Source organism: Muntiacus reevesi, chromosome 5 (assembly GCF_963930625.1).
Source record: "Muntiacus reevesi chromosome 5, mMunRee1.1, whole genome shotgun sequence".
Classification (NCBI taxonomy): Eukaryota; Metazoa; Chordata; class Mammalia; order Artiodactyla; family Cervidae; genus Muntiacus; species Muntiacus reevesi.
The window spans coordinates 31,284,808-31,310,801 of NC_089253.1; the positions used below are offsets into that span (position 1 = coordinate 31,284,808).

The 25,994-nt window shown below is 37.0% G+C and overlaps 1 protein-coding gene across 5 annotated transcripts in view; it reads right to left on the bottom strand.

Moving 5' to 3' along the window:
- Window positions 1-25,994, bottom strand: part of ARHGAP32 (Rho GTPase activating protein 32) — a 192,540-nt gene that overhangs the window by 21,369 nt on the left and 145,177 nt on the right. For 4 of the 5 annotated variants that reach the window (XM_065937397.1, XM_065937396.1, XM_065937395.1 and 1 more), the window contains 4 exons: window positions 7,465-7,614; window positions 2,388-2,490; window positions 897-1,041; window positions 365-447 (listed from right to left, as the gene is read on the bottom strand). In XM_065937397.1, coding sequence (XP_065793469.1) covers window positions 365-447; window positions 897-1,041; window positions 2,388-2,490; window positions 7,465-7,614 — 481 coding nt within the window. Of the gene's footprint in view, window positions 1-364; window positions 448-896; window positions 1,042-2,387; window positions 2,491-7,464; window positions 7,615-20,322; window positions 20,408-25,994 lie in introns of those variants that run through there. The other variant, XM_065937400.1, reaches the window with a different exon arrangement.

Here is a 25,994-nt window from a genome sequence, read left to right on the forward strand (position 1 = left end):
ATACCAAGCACTCATACAACCATTCTAGGAAGATGAGAAAAGGGGCTATATGTGGTTGTGTGCCAGTGGGGGAGAGGAAAGTTACAACTAAATCCTCCAAACTATTTCCAAGAGTCCAAGTTAACATACAAATTAAACTGGGCTGTAAAAGTAGCAACAGAAGAGAGGGCTCCAGGGTGCCTGCTGGATGCCAAGCACTGTGCCCAGACCCTGGGAATATAATGACAAATATAAATACAAATGTATGGAAAAATGGAAGTTCAAACCATCAAAACTCCAAGGAAATTTAAACAGAAACCCCAGGAGTGCATGCTCACACAACTGACTTCTACTTTTGGCTGGCATTTCACAGCACGTGGTTTACCTGTAGTGTGGAGGAGGGAGCTGCTGGATAACATCATGAATTTTTATCAGTCTTTCTTCATCTGTTGCTGCTGAAACAGCATCCTGGAACAACCATAGTGCAAAATAAACTAGTAGACTTTGTTGGTAAAAATGGAAGTTCTTCACTTACAATTCAGTTTCACTTTGAAATTCATTGACCTTGCTCTTTGGCACCGAACGATGAGGAAAAACAATGTAGTACCAAGGAAGCAAACTTTGCTCACATGCTATGTGGATGCTGAAATCTAATACAAGACAATGTTTTTAAAACTTTATGATAACCCAACATATAACCAAGGGTTATAGTAAGATTAATGGCTCAAAGTCAGAGACTGAATGGATGAAAAGATGCAAACAGTGAAGACTGTGGACCAACTAGCAGTAAGTGTTATCAATGTTTTCTCTTTAAAGGAGCTCTTTTACTCATATAACTATTTCTTTCATGGGGAAATCAACTTAAAACCACAGCAAAATTGCAAACAGAACTTGACTTAAATGTAACTGGTACTCACAGAAAATTTTTCATACAGCTGGTAGGTGAGCAGAGGGTTGGGGAGCTCTCGGAAGTACAGCTTACATAGGGAGCCCACGGAATGGATGTCTTGGACGTAGGGTTCTTTTGTCAGGTCGGGAACATGTTCAGAGTCAAATTCATGGCTAAAAAGATAGAAGAGAGACAACAAAACTAGTTTTTTTTCAAAGAAAAGCAAATATGACTTTAAAACAGAAAGAAAAGGTCCAAAGTATTAACCTCCAGTCAGCGAGCAAATATTTACTTCAAATGACTGTATTTCACAGAAGTTATTCAGCAGTAATTGAATGTCTGACTATGAGACAAGTATTTTTCTAAGTAGAAATTCAGGGCATAGTTTTAATATTAAAATGGACAGATATCTCTGAAACCTGTGTGAAAGAGCAGCTCTTACCACACAGATCAAAACATAGGACTTCTAATTCCTAGCTGTTTAGATGCCCAATATTTTGGCAGTTCTGCAAACTAGAGTTGAATGGTAGATGGTCTATGAAAAACTATGTGCAGAAATCCCTCAGATGCAAGAAGTACAGTTCAGGAATGTGCTATGATAGAGGGATAAGGAAGACAGAAGCAATATAAAACAATTCTCTGCCAACACGGAAAGTAAAACCCACAGCATTAAAGTGAATGAAATTAAAACTGTGCTCAGAACACTAAGGCAGATTAAGCTTATTCTCCAGGAGGTTGACTAATATTAATCTACAGATAGGAGGCCACTTGTCAACTTAGAGGATTAATCTGAATACAAGATTTGATGTATCTGAAGTCAAAGACTATACTGTCTTCAGTACCAGAATCAATTTAAGTATTTTCCAAACATGTGTTCTGAAAATAGAAATCAACTCTGTGATCAATTTAGAATATTAAAATCCTTACAGAATAATGGCAATTACCATGTACCACAGTGAAAAATAAAAGATAATAACATGCTAAGAACAGACAAGAATCTAAGAGATTAAGAAAAAGTTAAAATTTCTATTGGTGTAAAAGATACCACTAATTTTGTCTCTGGCAGTCTTAATGGGAAAGGATGTTGAATATGTGACACAAACACACTTGAGCACATGCTACAGAACTTGGGTGAAAGAAGATTAGAAAAAGCTTCATTCTTATTAAAAATAATAATAAATAAACAGGTTTACTCTTGTCAATTTAATTAAAGAATAATTCTATTATAATGTAAATTTCCATCTATCATAGTTGTCACAGGTTCAAATTCAATTTTTAAAAATCTTCAAATATTGCAGAGAAAATACAAGTATTGAGATTAGAGGCCATGGTTTCTGACACTACACATGAAGAAATGTCAAAAACATACACAGAGAGCAATATAGATACTGTTTTTTACTTTATCTAAACTATCTTACAGAAAATAATGATTATCAATGTAAGTTACTTAATTTTGAAACTGTTTCATTTTAGTGAATTACAATAGGAATAAAAGAGAAAAAGCCATGCTGGGTTTTACCGTAGTCTCTGGATATTGGAGGCAACGCCAGAGAGACGATATATTCCATCCACGATGCCATATCTCTCGATGAACGCTGTGCAGCTTTGAAGAACCTGGGGCACTAGAGAGAATTTTGGAAGACATGTATTAAATTGAGAGTATTCAATGGAAACAAAGTCACAAAAAGTAAGAATGTCTTAGCAAAATGAAAGTTGCAAATTAAAACTATATGGAGTGGAGATTAATCTACCACAAAAAATGATAAGGGCATATTTATGTTAATTTCACATCTAAACTAGGTAACTGGTTCCTGAATAATCAAGATTGGCTCTATGCTGTTACACTGGAGTAGCAGAAGAGTTCATTAACTTTTGGGATACTTTCTCTAAGATCTTCTGCAATAGACTCATTTAGATTATGTTAAAATAGCAAGGTGAACTGTTTAGTTCTAACATCATTCTAGATTCAGCTACTCAGCTGAATTTCATACTCAGCAAATGTATATGCAAACTTAAATGTTTATCCCAACATGATAATCACCTACTTTAAGTGCTTCAATTTTTCACCTTTAAAAGTTTCTTTTATCTTTTCATAGTTAATGGTAATTGTAATTATATCCAATAAACATCAAGGTAATGCAAAGGTCAAAGTAATTTCAAGTAAATGGAATCTTTTAATTTCCTGCCTATCTTTATATTAAAATTACTGACTTTTGACTCGATAGTATCAGCAAGTCACGAAACGCACTTCAACAAAAAGCAGCAAGAAAAGAAAGGCTCTCTGGTTACCTCTGAACAACTGACACAAACAGCCAGCTACTCTGGGCCTACGGTCTAGAATGGAACACTCAAAGTTTATGAGAAAATGTTTTTCTAACCAAAAATCTACAGTAACTGAAATTTGAACTTCATTTATATTGCATTGCAGACTGATGAATTCACAGGCTTCAGTAACTATGTTCATTTCATCATTTTTATTTACAATCCATGAAAAGTATAGCTTGAAAGAACATTATTTGGTCTGCAAAAAACTACTCTATTAAATAGGATAAAAGAGACGTGAATGAAACAACTAAGATACTTTAATAAGATAATCTTATCTACTGCATATCACTTAAATGTGTATATCATTTCTATATTATTACAAAAGGTTTTTCCTCGGTTTTCCTGCCTTGTGTTGTACTTCCTGCATCCTGTCTTAAATTCTGTCAGATCCTGTAACTTATATTTAAAACATAAACTCTTTGACTTTGAATAGTTTTATAAGAAAGCAGGTATATTACTGAGCAAGCAAAAGGTGCCAGACTAAGTGTTTTACAATGGATACTCTCATTTACTTTTCAGAGAAATTATATCATTACATCCCTTTTCAGAGAGGAAACTGAATCTTAGAGCGACCAAATTTTACACCTAAGGAAAAGCAGTAAACAAACGGCACAAATAAAGATCAAACTCAAGCTGTCCAAGCACAGAGTCACACTTTAACTATGGTAATACACTGCCTGGATTTTAAGGTCCTTCACCATTTGCACTTATTTTAGTATTACCATATTTCCATATTTCACAACTCTAGGCCAAGTTAAGTCTCATCTTTTACCAAACAAACCAGCCACGCTCTAAGTCCATCAATTTCCAGAAGCCAGCTTCCTCTGCCTGGATTCTCCTTCTGCTACCATCTTCTTATAGAAAACTCTTGGTTGCTGTTCAAAACCCAACTGAACTCTCACTCCTAGGCAAGTTTTCTTTGAATATACCCCTAAGCAAAGGTAGCTATCCTGGGTTCTAGATGCCAACAGAACTATGTCATTTTGAATTAATATTTATTTGTTTACACCATGATTACTCCTTCTTGAGTGCATGCCTGCTTGGTCACCTCTGACTCTTCATGACCCCATGGACCGTAGCCCACCAGGCTCCTCTCCCATAGGATTTCCCAGGCAAGAATACTGGAGTGGGCTGCCATTTCCCTCTCCAGGGGATCTTCATGACCCAAGGAGACATGGGTTCAATGTCTGGGAAATCCCATGGACAAAGGAGCCTGGCAGGCTACAGTCCAAGGGGTCACCAAGTGTCAGCCATGACTTAGTGACTAAATAGCAACAGCAACCCACAAGAAAGCATACCTACTCTTTATACATAGGCAGATCTCAGAAACACTATGGTTTCAGTTCCAGACCACCAGAATATAGCAAACTTCACAATAAAGGAAGTCACGCAAATTTTTGGTTTCCCAATGCATATAAATTATGTTCATACTATACTATAGTCTATTAAGCGTGCCATAGCATTGTGTCTGAAAAACAATGTACATACATTTAATTAGAAAAATATTTCTAAAAAAAAATGCTAACTATGATCTGAGCCTGCAGTGAGTTGTAATCTTTTTGCTGGTGGAGAGTTTGAAATACTGTGTGAACTACCGTGTGTCACAGGGACCTGAAGTGAGCAAACACTTGGAAAAATGGTACCAACAGACTTGCTCAATACAGGGCGGCCACATCCCTTCAGTTCATTAAAAAAGCACAGTATCTGCAAAGACCAATAAAGCAAGAAAAATATAGCATCTTTGAAATTTCTATACTGTATTCAAATTTACAGTTTGAATAGCTTCTTAATTTATACAGCAATTTCCCTAAAAGTTGAATATTCAATTTTTTGGCTTTCATACATAACACTATAATGAACATTTTTATTTTTGTTGGATTATAGCCTTAGGATAACCCTGAGGGAGAATTGCTATAAGAAAGGAATACTGTAAGGTCTCTTGCTCTGGAGTGCCAAAATGTTTTTCAAAAAGGCCAGTAATTCCCGGAGCTACCTGAAACCAACATTTTTCACCTGCTGGTAAAAATCTCTGCTGTTTTTAATGGCACTGGATATCATAATTTAGAAAAACAGCTTTGTTATATCAGCAGTATTTACTTATATAAAATGGTGTCTCAAAATTGCTTAGATACATTTCCATGACTGCAAATAAGCAGAGACACTTTTTTAATTCACTTGTTTACTATTTGCATTTTTTTTGCATTTGCTTACTATTTAGTTCCCTGTCAAAATTATATGTTTATGTCTTTTTTCTATTCTTCTACCCAGGGGCTTAATTTTCTCACAAGCCTGAATGACATTTTCGTCTACTATATTAGGAGCATTTCACCATACCCAAGAAAAGAGGACTTGCCCAGTCTGTGGCACCTTTCCTTTCCATTTGTAGTAAGTACCCTACATCTGAACCTTCAAGTTGTGAACTTTCAAAGATGTGAACATGCACTCACATGTCCAAACACACGTCAGTTCATGTGTCTGGCATATTGTCAGGTGCCTGCATCCTCCACAAGCAGCTGTGCTTCCACGTACTGTACTGTACAGTACTATACAGAGTACAGTAGAACAGTGGTATAGTAGTATCTTTATTTCAAGCCCAGGCTGGCTGGAAGCAAGCGTCAAAGCTGCGATGATGTAGCTGGTACCACTAGGAAGCTCCAGCTAATGTACTGCAGTATTGTACTGTTCAAGGCACTGTACTGTAAGATTAAAAATGGTTTACTTTTTGTTTTTTAAATGCATTACTTGTGTGAAAAGTACTATAAACCTATTACAGGACAGTGCTACATAGCCGACTGTGTTAGTTGGATACCTACGTAACTTTGTTGGACTAACAGACAAACTCGACTTAGGAATGTGCTCTCGGAATAGAGCTTCTTCGTATGTAGGGGACTTATTCTATATGGAAACTGCTTGTTTGGAATCACCTCTTCATTTATGGGTTTTTTCTCTTTGATCTCAAAACAAAATCATTTAGTGTTAACACTTTTATGAGTTAAAAATAGTTAACCCTTTCATACATTTGAAACTTTTAGGGTCATAAAGCGAGAATTAAGTTTTTCAAAATTGCTCTTTCATGTTTCTGTATGTATTTATAATGAATTCCTCCCCATGAGCTGGTTTTTAAAAAACACTTTATCAGCATGGATTCATATCTAGAACAACGACTACTTCTGAACATTCCAGGCTATATCATTCATCAGTCGTATCTCATCCTCTACATCAATAACATTCTAGTTTTGAGTATTGTTTTAATAGTGGCAAAGTTAGATGTCTCCTATCCCTGATTTCCCTCCCCATAATGTTCTATGATCTTCTCATTGGCTTATTATTCCATGTGCATTTTGACTAGTTGCAAAAATAATCCTCAGGCTTTTGGTTTGTCTGTCTGTTTTCTGTTTAATTTTCAGTAATTGCCATAAGTTGATATTAGTTTGGGACTAACACCTATTTAAAGTAATATTGTGTCTTCTCCCACAAGAAACATGGTATAGTTTGTATTAAATCCATACTATAAGTATACTGGTATTCTTTAGGCAATGAGTAAGGCCTTAATTTGAACTTGATATTTATTGATATTTACACTAACTTTCACTAGTGGTCTTCTTAAAAAGTATATAATGGGTATTGCCCATCAAGATTCAGAATTTCACAAATCACCTATTTCTGGTACTTATCAAAATTATAGTTAAGTACTTCCTTAATATTCTAGCATCTAAAAGAGATGACAGAGAAAAGTGCTATTTTTTAAAAAATCAAAGAAAAACTCCATTTTTCCTTTCTTTCTGTCCATTCAGCCCCTCCATCCATTCTTCCTAGCACTGAATTCTTGAATAAGAATTTAATTTATAGAGAAAGGAATTTAAATTTTTAGTTATAAAAGTTGGGAAGCTGGTCTTGGTAATACACGATCTCAAAACGATGACTTTTTTCCAAAAGAGAAATTAACATTTCAGAATAAACTGTGAGAAGGAAAAGTGAGGAAGTTATCTGGAAAGACATGAAAATAATGCAAACCAGCAGAGCTATTGTATCCTTGGTGAGAATGTCTTCACCTTTCTGAACAGATGACAAGCATCTCTAATGCCAAAGTGCATTCCTAGACCCCTCGTGATCCTCAGGTATCCCGAAGTCAGGCGAGTACCTAAGAACATTCAGTATGTGCCGCTGAACTCAAATGGAACAGGTGCTGCTTGCCGTATCTAACTGATTATAGCAGATCAACAGGGAGAGGTCAGAAACTGAAATTATAAGATTATAAATTTCATGTTTACCTTCAAACCCAGAATTCAGAAGGTGCTCCCCCAGGTCACAGCCAAACACTCTTTCTTTCAGGATTCCACGCTGCTTCAATTTCTGTTTTGTTGGACGAGACTTCATGAATGTGCGTAAAAAAGTAATGAGCTTGCCGTGCTTTTTAGATACTAAAAAACAATAAGAGAAAATACCTTAGTTATAGCACGAGGAAATGAAGTGCAGATCTCAACAGAGTAACCACAAAATAATCTATTAATAATAATAGATTAATAATAATAATAATAATATATTAGACCATATATTCTGTAGGAAATTTTCAGCAGAAGTTGAAGAAACAGTTGCTTTATAAATAAAAGCATGGTTTTGCAGGTTCTTCTCACCAGCTTGTGGTCTTATTTGATGGAACCGTGTGCAAACTGAGGTACTACAATTCATGACTTTTAAGTTAAGCATGGTAAACTAGCCAACTTCCCAATGCTACCTAAGCATGCTACAGGATTATAACTAGGACTTGAGTTTTACTTTAATATATTGCTTTTTTTTTAAGAGATCTTCATGATAAGTAAGACTTAACATGGTAGAAATTTAAGAAACTGCATTTCTAGTTAATTTCTAAAGTATTTTATTTAGTGTTAGAAATTTTCATGGCATTTATAATCTGGAAAATAAAACTTAAAAAAGAAACAATTCCCTCTTCCTCATTTTATAAAGAGGACAATCCCATTATGAAAGAGCACACAATTATCAAACTAACAGCTATGTTAAGTACAAGACACACACACCCATAAAAAAGCATTAGATCTTTATTGACATTCATCTATCACACAATACATCACCTAAAAGACCTTTGTAGATCAAAGAGAGAAGCAAATTATATACAGTAAGATATTTCCACTGATTTATATATGTTAGAAAGACAACAGTGAAAGATCTGAAAGCAAACAAATCCTTAGAAAAAGGATTTTTGCTGAGAAGTGCATCCTGCAGGGGAAATTACTCTGGAAGTCAACATACAACAAATTGCCGTACGCTCAGCGATTAACTGCAGGACAGACTAAGCCACATGGCCCCAATCCTCCTGCTCGGTCCGCAGATGATTACAGGTCTTACTGAACCCCCTCTAGTTTCTTGAGTGAACCCAAATCCTAAAGCCCATGAACTGATGAATCCTTCTGTGGGAATTCTGTGCACTGAGATTAACTTGTGGCCCAAATGGACCACTAGATGGATTACTTGGACCAGATTAAACATTTTCTTTACATTTTATGGGAAACACTACTTCCAGACTTAAGCATCTTTTCTATAAACTGTACAAAGGTAATCAACTGTAACTGGCTTGCCTATAACTGAGAGGTTCCCTGGGACATGAGATTTTCAGTGCTAAAATCGGGAAAATCCTGAGCGAACTAGGACAAGGTTGTCATCCTTGTACATAGATTAAAGAGGAAATTTATTTTTTCTATACCAACCACTTACAGTTTACCTAGAATCATCAGTATAATTTTGATGCCACCACTAACGTGCTGTATGACACTCGGCAAATTACACCCTCACTTGTGAGGAGAAGAATCTGAGATTCTTGCTATAAAATTAAATGATATGATCTCTTATCTGCTAATGAGACATTTGTACCCACTGGGGTGACTGAGAAGATGTCACACATATCATATTAGTATATTAAAAGTTTCTGAACTTGTCTGAGTTTTATTCTCCCCAGTTTTTCGTAGATTGTTATGAATCTTTGTTCTTAAAGTGTGGCCATCAAACTATTTCTGAACATTTTGTAACAAATTTTAGGATAATTTTTATAAGATGAACACATAAAAACAAGTAAATTTGCATTAATGTAACATTATATATTTGGAAGAATTTTAATTTCTATTATATTCAGTATTTCTACCTGGAAATAGGGCATGTCATAATGTTTCTAAAGTTTTAAATCTTGCAACAAAGTTTTCTAATTTTCTTTATGAAAAGACACATTTCACATATTTGTTAGGGATATTGTCAGTTATTTTACTTTTTTTGCTGCTTATGTAGAAAGTAGTCATCTTCATTTATGGTAGGTACATTAGAAAATGATTTCTTTATGTATGGCTCAAATCTGACCATTTTGTAAAATCTCAACAATTTAAGAAGGATTTTAGTTGATCCTTTCGGATTTCATGGATATATAATTGTATCAGAGCAAATACAGTAATTCCATTCTGTTTCTGAAGGAATAATTTCTGATTTCTTTTCTAGATTTTAATAATTGGCCAGAACATCCAAGATACATGTTAAAAAGCAAGCATTTGTATTTTGATGGTGAATTTGGTGAAAATATCTGTTGACTCTGACAACTGAATATGATGCATATGAGAAAGAATTCTTTTAGTATCAGATTTCCAGGAATGTTTCAAAGGGATGGAAACTGAATTTTAACTTGTATTCATTTAGCAACAAGCACGTGAGTGCCTACCATATCTCAGGAACTGTTCTCAGCCCTGAGAGTACAGCAGGGAGCAGGTGAGGCCAGCTCCTTGCTGTCGGAGCTCACGGAGCAGAGGAGTACAAATAAATAATAATACCAGTATTATTATTTGATTATATTATTATTAATATACTGAACAAATAATAATACAGATGCAGCTGGCATTTATTTTACGCTTAGTTACATGCCAGCAACTGTGTAAGCATTTATATTTATTAACCATTCGTTTCTCACAGGACCCTATAAGGAAAAGACCACTATTACCCCCTTTTCAGAGGAAGAAACTGAGGCACAGAGTGCTTAGTAATACGTCCAAGTCATGGAACCAGGAGTAAAAATCAGATGGTCTGTGTAAGATCTAACAAACACTTCCAAATATACATGTCTCTTCACATTGACTTTTTCTTCACTTTATATTTCCTTCCCATTTCTTAGACAATAAAATGGCTAAAAGAAGTTTTCTTTCGGACATTGCACTGCCTCCAACCATTTTCTTAAACTAGTAAGTGAAAGTGAAAGTGTTAGTCACTCAGTTGTGTCCAATCTTGGCAACCCCATGGACTGTAGCCCACCAGGCTCCTCTGTCCATGGGATTCTCCAGGCAAGAGTACTGGAGTGGGTAGCTGCTCCCTTCTCCCAGGGAATCTTCCTGAACCAGGGATTGAACCCAGGTCTCCCACACTGCAGGCAGCTTTTTACCATCGGAGCCACCAGGGAAGCCCCACAGACTACTCAGTAAAACTCCCTTTATAGGAACAAGAGTTTGGACTACTGTCAGAGAAACCAGGAGACTTCTGAGGAAGGAGCAGTTGGGGCTGGCTTTAGACAGGTAAGTGCTTATAAACCCACTTCAGCAGAGGAACCTGAAATGCAGTGGGGAGTGTGTTAGGGTTAAAGTCCACCAAATATGCTGGATTTGAGAAATGAAAATGATAACTGACATTTTCACAGAAAAAAAATGCATAAAAAATAAAACATGAAACAAAAGCAAATCACACCACCGTCTGTTCAGATTCCCTGTAAATGTCAAAGTGTTAGTTGCTCAGTCATGTCTGACTCTGCGACCCCGCAGACTATAGCCTACCAGGCTTCTGTCCATGGTATTCTCCAGGCAAGAATACTGGAGTGGGTTGCCATCCCCTTCTCCAGGGATGGAACCTGGGTCTCCTGCACTGCAAGCAGATTCTTTACCATCTGAGCCACCATTCCCTAGCCAAGAGTTAAAATGCAGCATGTGCCACAAGGCTATCTTCTTCCATATCGTTTAGACACGATTCACACTTGCAGTCTTCTTTCAAGACTTGACACAAACCCAACCCAACCAGTCCTTCCAGTAGTTAAAAGTTTTAGCAGTATTTACTTTAGTATCTCCAAGGTAAAGCTTTATGATACCGACAATCAGCTCATAGGGGCTCAGGAAACCTTGACATAGAGAGGCGGGCACCAGGTGTTTCTAACCACACAAGTACAGTATTTCTCCAGCAAATCCTAAGAAATCTTCTTTTCTCATAATATTTCACTTAAATCAGAGTTCTCTGAATTGGGTCTTAGGAATCTTCTAGAGTGCTGTGAGGGAAGTCTGAGCTTGAAGGAATTTCTCAGGAAATTAAAGGAAGATGATTTGTGCCAGATAAGGGGCTGTGCATTAGTCTTATTTGCTTATATGCCTCGAGTTCTAAGATCTGTAATGAGTTCAGATGGCCAAGCAGACAAAGTTAGAGGTGGGATACATAATTCTGAGAGAATGTCTCTGGCACTCACGCTGAGGAGGATGACTGGACTGTCATTACTTTTCAGCCATATTTCAGCTTTGCTAAAATATTCTCTAGAACAATTTGCCAACATAATATTCCCATAGGACATACTTACATTTTTTCACTCTCCATTTCTTTGTTCTATTTAGTTCTATAAGACATTTTCATTTTTGTAAACCTCATCAGTATGACATATTGTATTCCACTTTAAAGTGCATTTCTATGCTTACTAATAAGCTTAGGCACTGTTCCATGTTCACTGGTCATTCTGTCTTCCGCATCAGTGAAATAACTGTTTACATTCTTGGCCCATTTTACTATCTGGCTGTCTTTTTCTTACTGATGGGCAAGAGATCTTTATATAATCTGGAAATGAGTCCCCTGTCGGTTACTTCTGTCACAAGCATGTTTCCCAGTCTTTGGCTTGTACTGTATACATTTTTAATCATGTCTTCGTATACGGTTCTATGTTTTAAGATATCTTTCCTTATCCGAGGTCATAAACATAGTTTTTATTTCCTAAACTTTTTCACTTTTTAAAGGCTTTTAAGCTGATTTTAAGCTTTTTTGTATGTTTAGGACAATGTATAAGCATGCTACCTTTTCCTTTACACAATCATTTCATCACTTTTATTGCACAGTCCTTTCTTCACTGATTTGTAAGGTTAATTCTTACATGAAAAATGTGTATAGTATGAGGGGTCTGTTTTGAGTTTTCTCAATTCTATCAGTCTCTCATTTCATCAATTCCCCACTTTCTTGATTTTTAGCATTTTACAGGTCTTGGTACCTGGAAAAATGAGCCCCTCCACTTTTCTTATTCTTCAAAGTTGGCTTTTTATTTTTAGCCCTTTACTCTTTCATACAAATTGTAGCATCTGCTTCTCTAATTATAGGTGGAAAAAACCACTTTGGGGAATTTGATTGAAGCTGCATTGAGTTACAGATTATTTTTGAGGAAAATGACTTATTTTCAGTATTGAGTCTTCTTGTCCATGAACTCAGTATATCACTCCATTTAAGATATTTTTATGCCCTTCAGTAAATTATTCTAATCTTTCTCCATAAAGGTCTTACTTATTTTTGTTATAGCCATTCTTCAGAAATTTATGATTTTCATTGTTATTGTAAATGATTTGTACACTACTTGTAAATGATGTGTATGTGCGTGCATGCTAAGTCAATTCAGTCATGTCAAACTCTTTGCAACCCCATGGACTGGAACCTGCCAGGCTCCTTCTGTTCATGGGATTCTCTAGGCAAGAATACTGGAGTGGGTTGCCATGCCCTTCTCCAAGTGATCTTTCTGACATGCCCTTCTCCAGGGAATGAACAGGCATCTCTTAAGTCTCCTGCATTGGTAGGTGGGTTCTTTACCACTGGGAAATGCAAAAAAGAAAAAAAAAAATCTAATAACTGATTACTGGATGAGATAGTTGGATGGCATCACCGACTCAATGGACATGAGTTTGAGTACACTCTGGGAGATGGTGAAGGACAGGGAAGCCTGGCATACTGCAGTCCATGGAGTCGCAAAGAGGCAGACACAACTGAGTGACTGAACAACAACAACGACAATACAAAAATACACGTATCAAGGTGTGTCAGATTACTAGGGTTCCAATCACGCCTCTGCAGCTTCCAGCTGTGTGATCGTGGACAAGGTACCCAATTCTCAGACCTTCATTTTCTTCTTCTATGAAAACGTTAAAAATAGGAAGTACCTAACTGGATTGTTGTGACAATTAAATATAAAGTTTTTTTTTCCCTGCTGAACAGAAAAAAACTTAATAAATTTAGGTGCTGCTGTTGTCATTGTATTAATTTATCTTTCATTCAGCAACTGTGCTCAACTCTGCTTTTACTCCTAATAATTTGACAGGAGATCCTTCTGGATTTATAGACAATCACCTGTAAGTAACACAGATTTATTTCTTCCTTTCCATTTCTTTCTGTCTAATTTTACTGAGCCTTGAATAAATGATGATCTTGTTCTTGATCTAAATAGACTGCTTATATCTCACCAATTAAGAATAAAATTTTCTTGTGTTTTTGCATAGAAACCATAAACAGATTTTTTTAAAACTCCCTATTCTTGTCAAAATACATAAAACTAACAAATATTGACTTTGATCAAATGATTCTCTGTATCTATGAAGATAATCATTCAGTTTGCCTTGTTTAATTTTTAAGTTTTGAATGTGACAACCATCCTGCTTGTGTTAAGTCACTTCAGTCACGTCAGACTCTTTGTGACCCCTATGGACTATAGCCCACCAGGTTCCTCTGTTCATAGGACCCTCCAAGCAAGAATAGGTTGCCATGCCCTTCTCCAGCGGATCTTTCCAACCCAGGGACTGAACCTGAGGCTCCTGCCACATCTCCTGCATTGAAGGCAGCCTCTTTATCAATGAGCCACTGGGGACAACCATAGGTACGTTTAACGTTTTGCTTTTATACTCATGTGATACACCTCCTCTGTTCCTGCTTGCCCCGTATCTGCTGCAGGGATGTAAATGACTACACCAGACTGGAGAGGCAAGTGGCAACATAAAACACTAAAGCCTTAAGCCAAGGCAAGATTCTCCCTTAGAAATGGTAATAAACATAGGAATCCTGAAAACATATCAGCAGTGCCTTTCAATAAAAAACTGAAACATAAAAGAATTCTACAGGGTACAAGTGTACATAAAGAATTTTAAACATAGAAAAATTGTAATAGGTTCACGATCCAAAATAGAAGCAAAGAAACATGCCATATCTTTCCAGTGACAGTCTTAAATAGCTGGAGTGAACTATGCTACTTAGTATTTTCAAATTTATTAAAAGGAATATTGGGAAGAGTTGTCAAAATCAACTTATTTTTTAGCATGCACTGTCATATGTCCTGAAAGGATCTGTGGGCAACTCAGAAACATAACTTTTGAACCAGTTAAGTCAGTACTCATGCTGGAAAAAATATGACATAATTCTTACTTAGTTTACAGCTTTGAGTATATCAATTAATTTTACACTAAACCAAAAAAGTTTTTATTTGAAAATAAAGGGACTTGGAAATTAAACTGATTCACTAGAGTAATAATTTGATAAACTTTTAAAGAAAAAATTCTGGATGAGCTAGATTATATGTGACTCAAATATTAAATAAATAGAACTGAAAAAAAAAACACTTTTTCCAGTAATTGAGGTAAAGAACCTCTTCTAACTTTTCTTTTCTCATAATATAGAAGAGCTTTAATATAAATAAAAAGATATAATGATATAAAAGAACTTCTTTAATCCAATGACTGAAAATACACATGAATAATTCTGTTGTTGTATCTTTTTTAGTCTTACAAAAAACACCCTCTGAGAGTTTCTTGCAAACCAAACTCAAAGTAGGTTTTCATTTGATGGAATAAGGACGCATCTAAGAAATTCTGTCACTGACTCTATTTTTATCTGTGTACATCTTCTGGTCTTGTTAGACCTGCCGTCTCACTGGCCTGTTCCCAGTCCTACAAAGGCAAGAAAAAGAAAAAGACAAACTGAACCCTAAACCTAATCTCCAACAAAACCTGAAGGAAAACTTAGAAATTAGAGTAATATCATAACATTATAGAATAGTTAACAGGTATTGAGGGTCTACTATGCTTCAGTGCTTTATGTGAGCTAATTTAAATTCAGTTAGCCTCACACTCTAAATGATTTAAATTCAAATACAAACCAGTATCTGATCATTCAAATTTTCTGTCTGTCAGATGAGGTATACTAAATAAAATCTAATTCATCTCCCATTACATTCAAAATAATAACTTAAATATAATAAGGTTATCAGAATAATGATACTTCATACCTTTTCTTTCTATACCTTTCCTGTATCCAGCTCGACCTAATCTCATAATTCAATTCCTTTTCTTTAGTTTATTTGGTGCTATTCTATAATATCTACATATATAGCTTTTGTACGTGGTAAAAATATTCAGCAAGGATAAAATGTTAGCAACCCTATTTGAAGATTTAGAGACCATACTAAACCAGTAGCTCAGAAACTGAAAGCTTTCAGGTCTTTCTAATAATAAAACAAGGACTTCCCTGGTGGCTCAGACAGTAAAGCGTCTGCCTACAATGTGGGAGACCTAGGTTCGATCCCTGGATCGGGAAGATCCTCCGGAGAAGGAAATGGTAACCCACTCCAGTACTCTTGCCTGGACAATCCCGTGGACGGAGGAGCCTGGCAGGCTACAGTCCATGGGGCTGCAAAGAGTGGGACACGACTAAGGGACTAAACTTTCAACTTTCAATAATAAAATGGTCCAATGAAGGCTGCCCATCCAAACAGGCCTATTATTGGGCATGCAAGAGCAAGTGGAAGCATACTGGACCAGGAACGCAGAGATGTAATTTAAGTCCTGATTTGGCCAATAAGTTGCTGCAAACTTTCAGACAAGGTAATTAGCTAGTTTAGATCTCAGTTTAATAATATGAAGCATGAGAAGTTTAACTAGACAGTATATGAACTCTAGATTTCAATGAAAATACTTGAGGAATCAAGAAACACTCTGAGAAAGTATATAACTAGAAAAGCAGAGAAAGCGCTAGAGTCTGTGGGAAATGTCTTTGCTTTAGGAAAACTTATCAGGAGGGAAAAAAGGACATAATTTAAAATTCCACTGGACAGCTATATAACAAAATACATTCAGCTTTCCAAATTATCTTGGAAAAGGCTGCTATAAAAATTTAAAATAGACCATTGTTAAATGTTACTATTTCAAGCACAGTATATCACGTTTAGTTTTTTTGAGTTAAATTGCTTTATTTTTTCCATGAAAATTTAGAAATAAGGAGTCCTTACGTACATCATTTACACAGCATGCTTGTAACTATTTCCAGAACATGAAGCACAGGCATACTATCTTTAATTGTTAAAAACATTAACAGTTGTTGCTCATGCCATGTGATGCACTGTTTCTCTGATCTGTTAGCAAGTCCCTGATGAACACTACAATGGCCATTAATAATACTGTTTTTACTAGAAAAAGTGCCATATATTTCATAAAGATTAATTTTTTAACTAGGTCAGGAATTCACTATAGTAACAGAAAAAAAGGTGAATATTTTCTATACATTCTGCACTTCTGAAAACTTATATTCTATCAGGTTGATATTCAAAATGTAAAATACTTACTGTCTCTCTAGGAACTACTTTGAGTTTCCTGCTAGTTTTTAAAGTAAGAATAAAGCAATTTCAGCCTTGGGATTCACTGGCCCCCACACATCCCAAAGTAGATGTCCAAGAAAATATGTAGATAAATTTGAGTATTAAATCGTAACATACTGTTGAAGTTATTATGGAATAAGAAAGTACAGAATCATTTTTGCTCAATCTATCATAAACAATTTTGGAAGTTAGAGAAAAAACACAGTTCTCAGACTGATGTGTGTGACAGCTGCTGGAGTAACACCGGGGACCAGCCCAGGGCAAGGATGAGGTTCTGGAATGTGGCCGCTGGAAGAGTTCTGGCATCTGTACATTCCAACCCCAAAGGAGGAAACCAGGTATTTGAGAAATGTCCTGTACATGCAATACTGAATATAAAATCGCTCTGACAGTAAGGCTCTTGTTTGAAAACCTGGAAAGCTACTGATGGGGCTTCCCAGGTGGCGCCATGGTAAAGAACCTGTCTGCCAATGCAGGAGATACAAGAGATCCCTAGGTCAGGAAGATCCCCTGGAGAAGGAAATGGCAGCCCACTCCAGTATCTTGGCCTGGAGAACTCCATGGACAGAGGAGCCTGGCAGGCTACAGTCCCCAAGGTCGCAAAGAGTCGGACACAACTGAGCAACTGAGCTTGCATGCACACAGAGCAAGCGGAAGCTACTAACAGTTACATAAGTCAGACAGGTCTCCATTTACTCAGAGCAGAGAGGAGGAGGCATTTCAAAAGGCATAACAGACAGGAATGCAAGTGGATGAAACTAATAGATCTAGAAAATAAATCTGTAGTAAATTTTAGAGAAGAGCTGTTCAGACACAGAGGAGATAAGAACAGTTCATTAGGAAAAAGAGAAGCAGAAAACTGGCAACAAACTGCTTCTTCAGAATATCCAACACAACTCTTAGGTAGAACAGCATGTCTGTGTTCCACTAAAATCCTTGGGTGTTTGAATAAAAATATCTCTTTCTCAGGGTTAAGAATGAAACTAAAGCAACTTCATACTGCTGCTCTTCCCAGGGCAGGACATAAACAGTGGCAGATAAACCACGAAGGGCATGCTTCAAAAATCACTGTTTCCTTGGGAAAATGGGCATCAGGGTATGATTAGGACAGTCTTATTATTTACATCATACATTTACTTTTCGAGGACTTAGAAATTTTAGTAACAAACATGAAAGAAGGCTCAAATTTAGCTTATGTGATTTTAGGGTAATATAAATAAATTTTACATTTTTCTTGCTAAAACTGGTACTGACTTTTATTTTTAAATTTTAAATTAACAAATTAAAACAATAAATGTGATTGGTTTTGTTCCTCAACTCCGTACAGAAACAAAGTAAAAATTTTTTTTATCTCGGTAGCTTTACCACCTCAGTTATTATATAAAAGACTCTTGACTAATTTCATTTCTAAATACAGAACAAAAAGATTTGCATTTAAGCAGAGGAGAGTGGGAGGAAACATGAGGTGGATATAAATTCCTGACACTAAAGGATTCTAATACTAGAATGGGTTATAATAAAAAGACTAGAAGCATCTCTGCTGAGGATTTTTAAATAATCTGGGTTCTCATTTTTCCAAGGTGAACTAGTACTATTTGACATGAAGCTTAAAAACTAGTACTATTTTAAGAGAACACTGATTTATATATCTGTCTTATAAATTAGATTGGAATAAGCACAGATTCTTAGGAATTCGGTAACATGTAAAGTAAGAGAACTATAAAAAAACTAAATGGGAAGGAAATCCAAGAAAAGAGGGACACATGTATAGCTGATTTACTTTGCTGTACAGTAGAAACTAACATAACACTGTAAAGCAACGATACTCCAATAAAAATTAATTTAAATTATGTTGCTGAAGTTCTAGGAATATGGACATGTTGAACCTTAATTTTAACAGTGTGAAAATTCTTTTCTTGAAACTATTTTTTATTAGATTACAATGTAATCATATTCACTTTGATGTCAAAAAACCCTGTGCACTTTATTAAGTTATAAAGTTTGATGTGAAGGCAGATGCCTTAGAAGCCTGCCCAGGAAGATCTGATCTTTGACATAAGAACTTGGACCTTGGAGTCAGACAGACCTGAGGGCTGGAATCCACTCTCTAATCACTTCCCACATGCAAGGTCTTGAGCAAATGACTTATTTAAGTCCAGTTCCCTCAAACACACAGTGAGAATGGCAATAACAGTATCTATCACCCAGGGTTACTACAATGCTGATATGAAATTGTAAATGCCAACCATTTAACTCTGCATGTGTCAATAAACAGGAGTTGTTTCACCACTGCAATTTCTCTGAACACTTGCAGAATCCTCCGAAGTACAGGGCTAACCAGAACCTGAGTCGGCTTTACAAACCAGGTTTGATCATATCTGGTCTTACCTCCTGAATTCAGGGCTGAGGTCACTAAGGAAAGGTGCAAATAAACACAGGATCACTTTCTAGTTTCTGCCTGTATAACTGTCTTATGTGCAAACTTAACCTAAGAAACTTTAGATTTCTGCTCTCTCATCTTGAATATCATACACTACTATATAATATGCTAAAAAAGAAGTTACAGTTGCAAACCATTTTCATATGAGCAACTGGTGCTTCTTTAAAAGTTGACCGTGAAAAGGAGCTCTGAATTCTGAGCTTTCTCCATTTGTGGTTTTGAAAATCAAAATATCAATATTATTTAAACAGTAGTAGAAAAGAAAAATGGTCAACTTCTTAACAGGGCTAGTCTGTGATACAGAGAAAACTGTGGTCTCCATGTTATCTTAATGAAAAGTATTTATAACCAAGATCTGAAGAAGTCCCATATAAATATGTAGTACTACCCTGATGGTAAGAAAGTCTGTGCAAGAAGGAAAAAAGAATTAATGCAAATATATCATGGATACAGAGACCTATCCTTACTAGTGCCAACGAGGGAAAAAAAAAAAATACCTGAAGATAAAAGGGCAAAAGGATTACTTCCTTGTGCTAATTTGAACAGGCTATACAGACTACCAAATTCTTTACAGTAAATCAGTGCTACCTATTTTCTATTTGTCAATAACTGAGATGTTATTTACCCAGCAGGGAAAAAAAATTTAAATATGATATATATTTGCTGCTTATGAAACAGATATGTTCTTTTAACATGCAAACTTTTGTACATTAACCTGAGGTCTGGAAAGCATTAAGAAATAAGCTGATCTGAAATTTTAAAATAAGTATTTCCTGAACCTAGGAAAGTAAGAGATAATTACCTACATAGTTAAATCTACTTCAAAAAATGATCACCTCTCTACAACCATGCCAAAGGTTAAAGCTCAGTTATTCCATCTGTGGAGAGTTAAATAATTAGCCAGTCACCTAAAAGCAGCCAACGAAATACATGCCCAAATGCAATATAAAAAATAGTCTCAGTGAAATACTTGTCAAACACTTGAATAATTGACTGAGATGTCCTTACCTCTCGCTGTGGCACAGGTTTTAGGGTCAATAATTAAAATTACTCCAAATGGCTGCACTTGGCAGGAGGCTCGACAGGACACCGTGGCTCTGCATTCCGTGCAGAATGAATGACAATCACACCGGCTTAGACTTATCTACCACCACGGGGTGACTCCCAGTCAGACCTTCCCAGCACGCTGAGGTTCCAGCTCTGCTCCCAGCAGTTTCCTCAGCCCCGGTTTCTGGTCTTTAGTCAAGCAGAGTGGTTTGTGTGCACGGGAGAGCTCTGCCTGCAGGAGCTTAATCCTCTCTTTGCATGTCCTGCTTTCCAACACAGGAGAGACGCCCCAGCCCAACTATACTTGCAGAACAGGCTTCGCCAGGATAACTCCACCCACCCACTTCACACAGGTACATATCTTCCGCTCAGAAAACACTAGGACTAAACTGATACTTAATTAAGACTTTAACCTTTTAAAAAGTCACTGACTATTCAGTTGTTTATATTTGCTATCCATATGGGAAACAGTGTATCCTATAAAAATGATGGTATTTACACCCAATTAAAATAAAAAAAAAACTGATCTAGCAGGAAGTACTGTCTACAAAAGGCTGAATCATTAAACTGGCAGCGACAGGCTGGGAGAACATAACTCTGAATATCTTTGCTGATAATGAGTGGTGAATGTTTTCTACTCAGACAAAAAAATCATCAATGTATACTGCTTTTGCATGAAAAATTCTGAGACTAGAATGCACAATTTTTTAATATGCAAATGAAGTTTTAAAACCTGAAAAGTTTTTTCAGAATTAAAAAATAAGAACTGCACATGATCAACTATACTTCAATACAAAAAAAAAATCCAGAATTAAATGTTTCTGATTATGACCTCCTCCTTTATGCACTGCCAGAAAAGATTCAATATTTATACTAAATAGCAGTACTGCACTGTTAACCCAACTAGATTTGAAAAATTAAATGAATTGGGAGATATTAAAATATTAATATTAAATTAATATCTTCTGATCATATTAAATTAATAAAAACAATTTAATATTTATTAATATTAAATATCTCCCAATATTAATATTAAATTAATATCTTCTGTTCTAAATGACTTTTCACCAATACCAAAATAAATCCATGTTCAGACACTTGTTTCTAGTAAACGAAATGATGTTTCACTTGCCAAAAAGATTCTAAATAATTTATAGACAGTCTTCATTACAACACTATGAAGTTGATTAGAACACTATTCCCATCTCAGAGATGAGGAAGCCAAGGTCACACAAGTAGGAATTATTGAATTTAAGATGCCTGGGGAGTATTTATCATTCTTTCCTCTCTGGTTGCAGTTCTGAACAAAGGAGTGTTGATAAATGGTAGGCTACAGTAAGAAAAACAATGAATTGATGTGATCTCACAATACGAGAGACCACAGAGAAATCCAGGGCATGGCAGGAACAAAACACGTGGATTTTTTTTTACCATTGGAACAGCTGTGGACTTATGGACTTTGATGAGTAGGAAATGAGGCTCCCAAGAGTTTATTCATGGTGGAAAAGTCACAGCCACCCCTCCTCCCCGCTCCCTTCCTCAGCACTGAAGACACAAGGGCAGGGGCCGAACAGAAAGAGGCAGAGGAGAGGGAAGAAAGGGGAAGGGGAGTCCCTGCTGTGAAGAAGCCATCTGGGGGACACTGCGTGCAACTCAAGAGCCCCTCATGCTCCCCAACATACGAGCACAGATGGGATAGGTAAACTCGATGGTAGCTCGCCTGAGTGCAGCAGCAGGACAAAGTAAGCCTCACCTGAAACTCAGAGGCTGCCCTTTCTGCCATGTAAAAATACAGGTAAGAATATGAGTGTGTGCAAACCTCGGTCAAAGTGGACTCAAGTCTAACCTGGTTCACTGCATGGTGACAGTCATTCCCTGGTTTTGAGGATGTGCAGTGTAGTTATGTGAGGTGTGACAACTGGGAGAAGTTGGGCTTTGAAGATATGGGGCCTCTCTGAACTATTTTGGTAACTTCGTTTGAGACTATAATTGTTCCAAAATATAAAATTTAAAATGGGCTCACGAACAAGCATCATGCTCTGTCTTTCAATGACTGCTGATGGCACAGGAGAGATCACCTGCTATGTTCCTCTTGCATTTTACAAAATGGAGGTTCTCCTGTGAAGAACTGTGATGGGTCTGTGTGGCTAGTGGGGAAAGCAAGAGAATTCCCTGGGAAGGCAAAGGCTACTTTCTAGTCATTCTATCAGGAGGGTTACTGTCGAAGGAGCAAGATGTGATCTGATTCTGGATATGTTTCTGACCATGAAACTGGTAGAATTTACAGACAATCTGTCAAGGGTTTTAATAATTTGGGTAATTTTTATGATAGAATTTTCTCTGCTCAAAACTTTCTCACGTCTTCCCATTTAGCTTTAAACGAAAGTCCAAATCCACACAGTGGCACCCAAGCCCCAAGGAGAATCTGATGCCCTTCCACCCTCCAGACCTCACCCACATCTTCACTCACTGCTCCTGTCAAACCGGCCTTCCTGCTGAGTCTTTAACAAGCCCGGACATATGCTGCTCAGTGTCCTTACACTTGCAGTTTCCTCTCCGGGAAGCTCTTCCCACAAGTAAGTGCTTATCTCTACTCCTCATCTCCTTCAGGTCTTTGCTCCCAAAGTTACCTTCTAATGGGGCTTCCCTGGTAGCTGAATTGGTAAAGAATCCACCTGCAATGCAGGAGAACCCAGTTCAATTCCTTGGTCAAGAAGATCCCCTGGAGAAGGGATAGGCTACCCACTCCAGTATTCTTGGGCTTCCCCTTGTGGCTCAGCTGGTAAAGAATCCGCCTGCAATGTGGGAGACCTGGGTTTGATCCCTGGGTTGGGAAGATCCCCTGGAGAAGGGTAAGGCTCCAGTATTCTGGCCTAGAGAATTCCAGGGACTATCCATGGGGTCACAAAGAACAAATGAGAGACTTTCACTTTCACATTACTTTCTAATGAACCCCTCCCTGACCACTCCACCCTCCTCCTCTAAAATTATAGCCCAACAGGAACCACATCCCAGTACTTTCTAACCTCACTTCTAGGCTTCGTTTTCCTCCACAGCACTTACCTACCTTAGTGTATGTTTAATGTGTTTGCCTTTTTTCTTTCCCTCTCATCAACTTGAATACAAACAGCAAAATGACACTATTTTTGTTTGTGTGTCCACTATTTTAGCCCTAGTACTCGGCATGCCCTCAGTAAACGTTTGATCACTGAATGAATGAATAGTGGAAATAACCAGAAATGGAAAAGTTGCTTTATATATGGCAAAGATTAGATTGCACCTTCCCCAAACACATTTAGGCTAAGGCCTAAATGAGAGTTTAGGAAACATCTTTGATACTAGTAGTAGAAATTATTCATAATTATTGATCAACTGTTTTAAAACAAATGCTATGTATAAAAGATGCAAATTAACATACAATAGAATATCTATCCAGAAGCAAATCTAGGTGAAGAAAAAAGACACACAAAAAGTGAAGTATAAAATTCAAAATAAGCTAACTTATTACTAAACTCTGTTTCCAAATGAGTGACACAAGGAACAGCTACTGTAGAATGTAGTCCTTTGCTATTCAAAACATAGTCTTGGGACCAGTATTATGGAGTTAGCCGGGAGCTTCTTAGACATACAGAAATCAGGCCCCACCCTAGTGAATCATGAGCTACAATTTTTAACTCTCTCTCTCAGGTGGACTGAATGTACATTGAAGTTTGTGAAGCAGCGGCCCCAGGAGCCTCTGTGAAGAACAGAGAAAGTCATCTCACGCAGAAGACAGACCACAGGCAGAGAAGCGGTGAAAATCAAAGTACAACCAAGCAGAGAATAAGGAAACATATTATTGATGCCGAGTAGAGATGAGAAACGGGAAAAACAGGTTACAAACATAAATGTTCCAGTATTTTATGGAGCATACTAAAATTCCAGACTAAAGGTTTAGTATATAATTCTGGCACAAAGGGAAATCACTGAGGTTTTCTGAAGTCAGGGATTACACGTTATAAAGGTTGTATTCTAAAGTTTTATTTTAGTAGTAAATATTAAGATAGACTAAATCCACAGACATTAATTGTGCATCCGCTGTGCATATCCCCTGTGGGGGAAATAAGGATGAATGAGACACATTTGTCACCAGTGAGGAGATGGCAACTTAGTGAGCAAGGAAAACAGCTGCTATTAGATCTGACATGGGGGCAAACAGGACGCAGGCTTGGGGATAGTGGTCAGGGAGAGCTGGTCAGGGAGAGATGGGCCAGGGAGAGCCGGTCAGTGGAGATTTCATGCACAAGAAGATTGTGGCCTGAGTCTAAATACAAGGAAAATGTCAACTCGGGGGGAGTGGGAAGGAGGGCATTTCTACAGTAGGGCAGCAGGGGCAGAGGGAAAGCTGCATGATCACATGTCTGTTCTGAAGACACCAGGGCAGAGCCCTGCGAGCACAAGGAGAAAGAGCAGAACCACAGGACAGAGGAGGAGGGGGGCTGGAAATGACACAGCAGAGTCCAGTCTGGAGGTCCGTTTTAAGTGCAGTGAGGAGATATTTATGCGCAGTGAAAGATATTTTTTTAATTAATTAGAGAAGGCTTAGAAAGAATGATGGCTGAAACAAAACTAGCAAATGAAGTAGGTTCTGATAAGCACTCATCTTCATTTCCCCTCTAACACATCTTTTGCCCTAATTACTGTTCTGTTCATTTACAGAAATAATTTTTATTTTCTCTTGTTGTAATAAAACCAGAAGATATTAAATAAATAGTTGTTTTGGGAGACGAAACAATAAACTTAACCTCTCTTCAGTGTTCTGTGGTGGGAAAATTCTGGTTTTTGAGTTTAACAATCACAAATAAGTTTAATCCACCTGGTACAAGGCCAGTGTGGGCAGTGATTCCAGGAGAGGTCAGAAGACTTCCCAAGGCCAGCTGTGAAACCTCGGGTGCACCGTGGAAGTCTTTCTGAGTTGCTCTACTAGTTAAAAAGGGGTGTGTGGGGAACAGAAATACATTCCACATACTTAGTATCCTGCAAGGCTGTATTGAGATTCAAGGTCCAATTTAATAAAAATTCAGTATTTGGAAAGTCTAAGGCAACTACAAACATGTGGTGTTTTGAATTCTCTGTTTTTCCCTGATAGTGAGAAAAGTATTATCTTGATGGATTGATGTATTTGGAGAGAAAAATACCTGGGCATTCTAGCATTTTGGAACTCCTTTAAATCCTACGGCAATGCCTCCTAGGGCACTGATTTTAATATCTGATTCTTAAGACATTTGCCTCCAGAGCGATAAAGCAAGCATGTGTTCAAAGGGAAGAATATTCAATACAATGTTCCACGTGGGGTGAAGTAAAAACCGGAACCTTTTCACTTTTATAGAGTGGCTGCCTCATGCTAAAGTGACATGTGAGGAAGCATGGTTACAGAAGAGCAAAGTGCTGCACACTCAAAGGAAGAAAACAAACAATCCAGAAACAAACAAATGAACATAAAGGAAAAAAACTATAATTGGGCAAAATTGCAAATAAAATAACAGCAACAACAAAAACAAGATTCTGAAGCACCAGTTTTCTAAAAGAATACAAGGGCTTTTTAATTTCAAAATTACTCTACAAATTCAGCCTGTTGCTTTATAAACTATTTC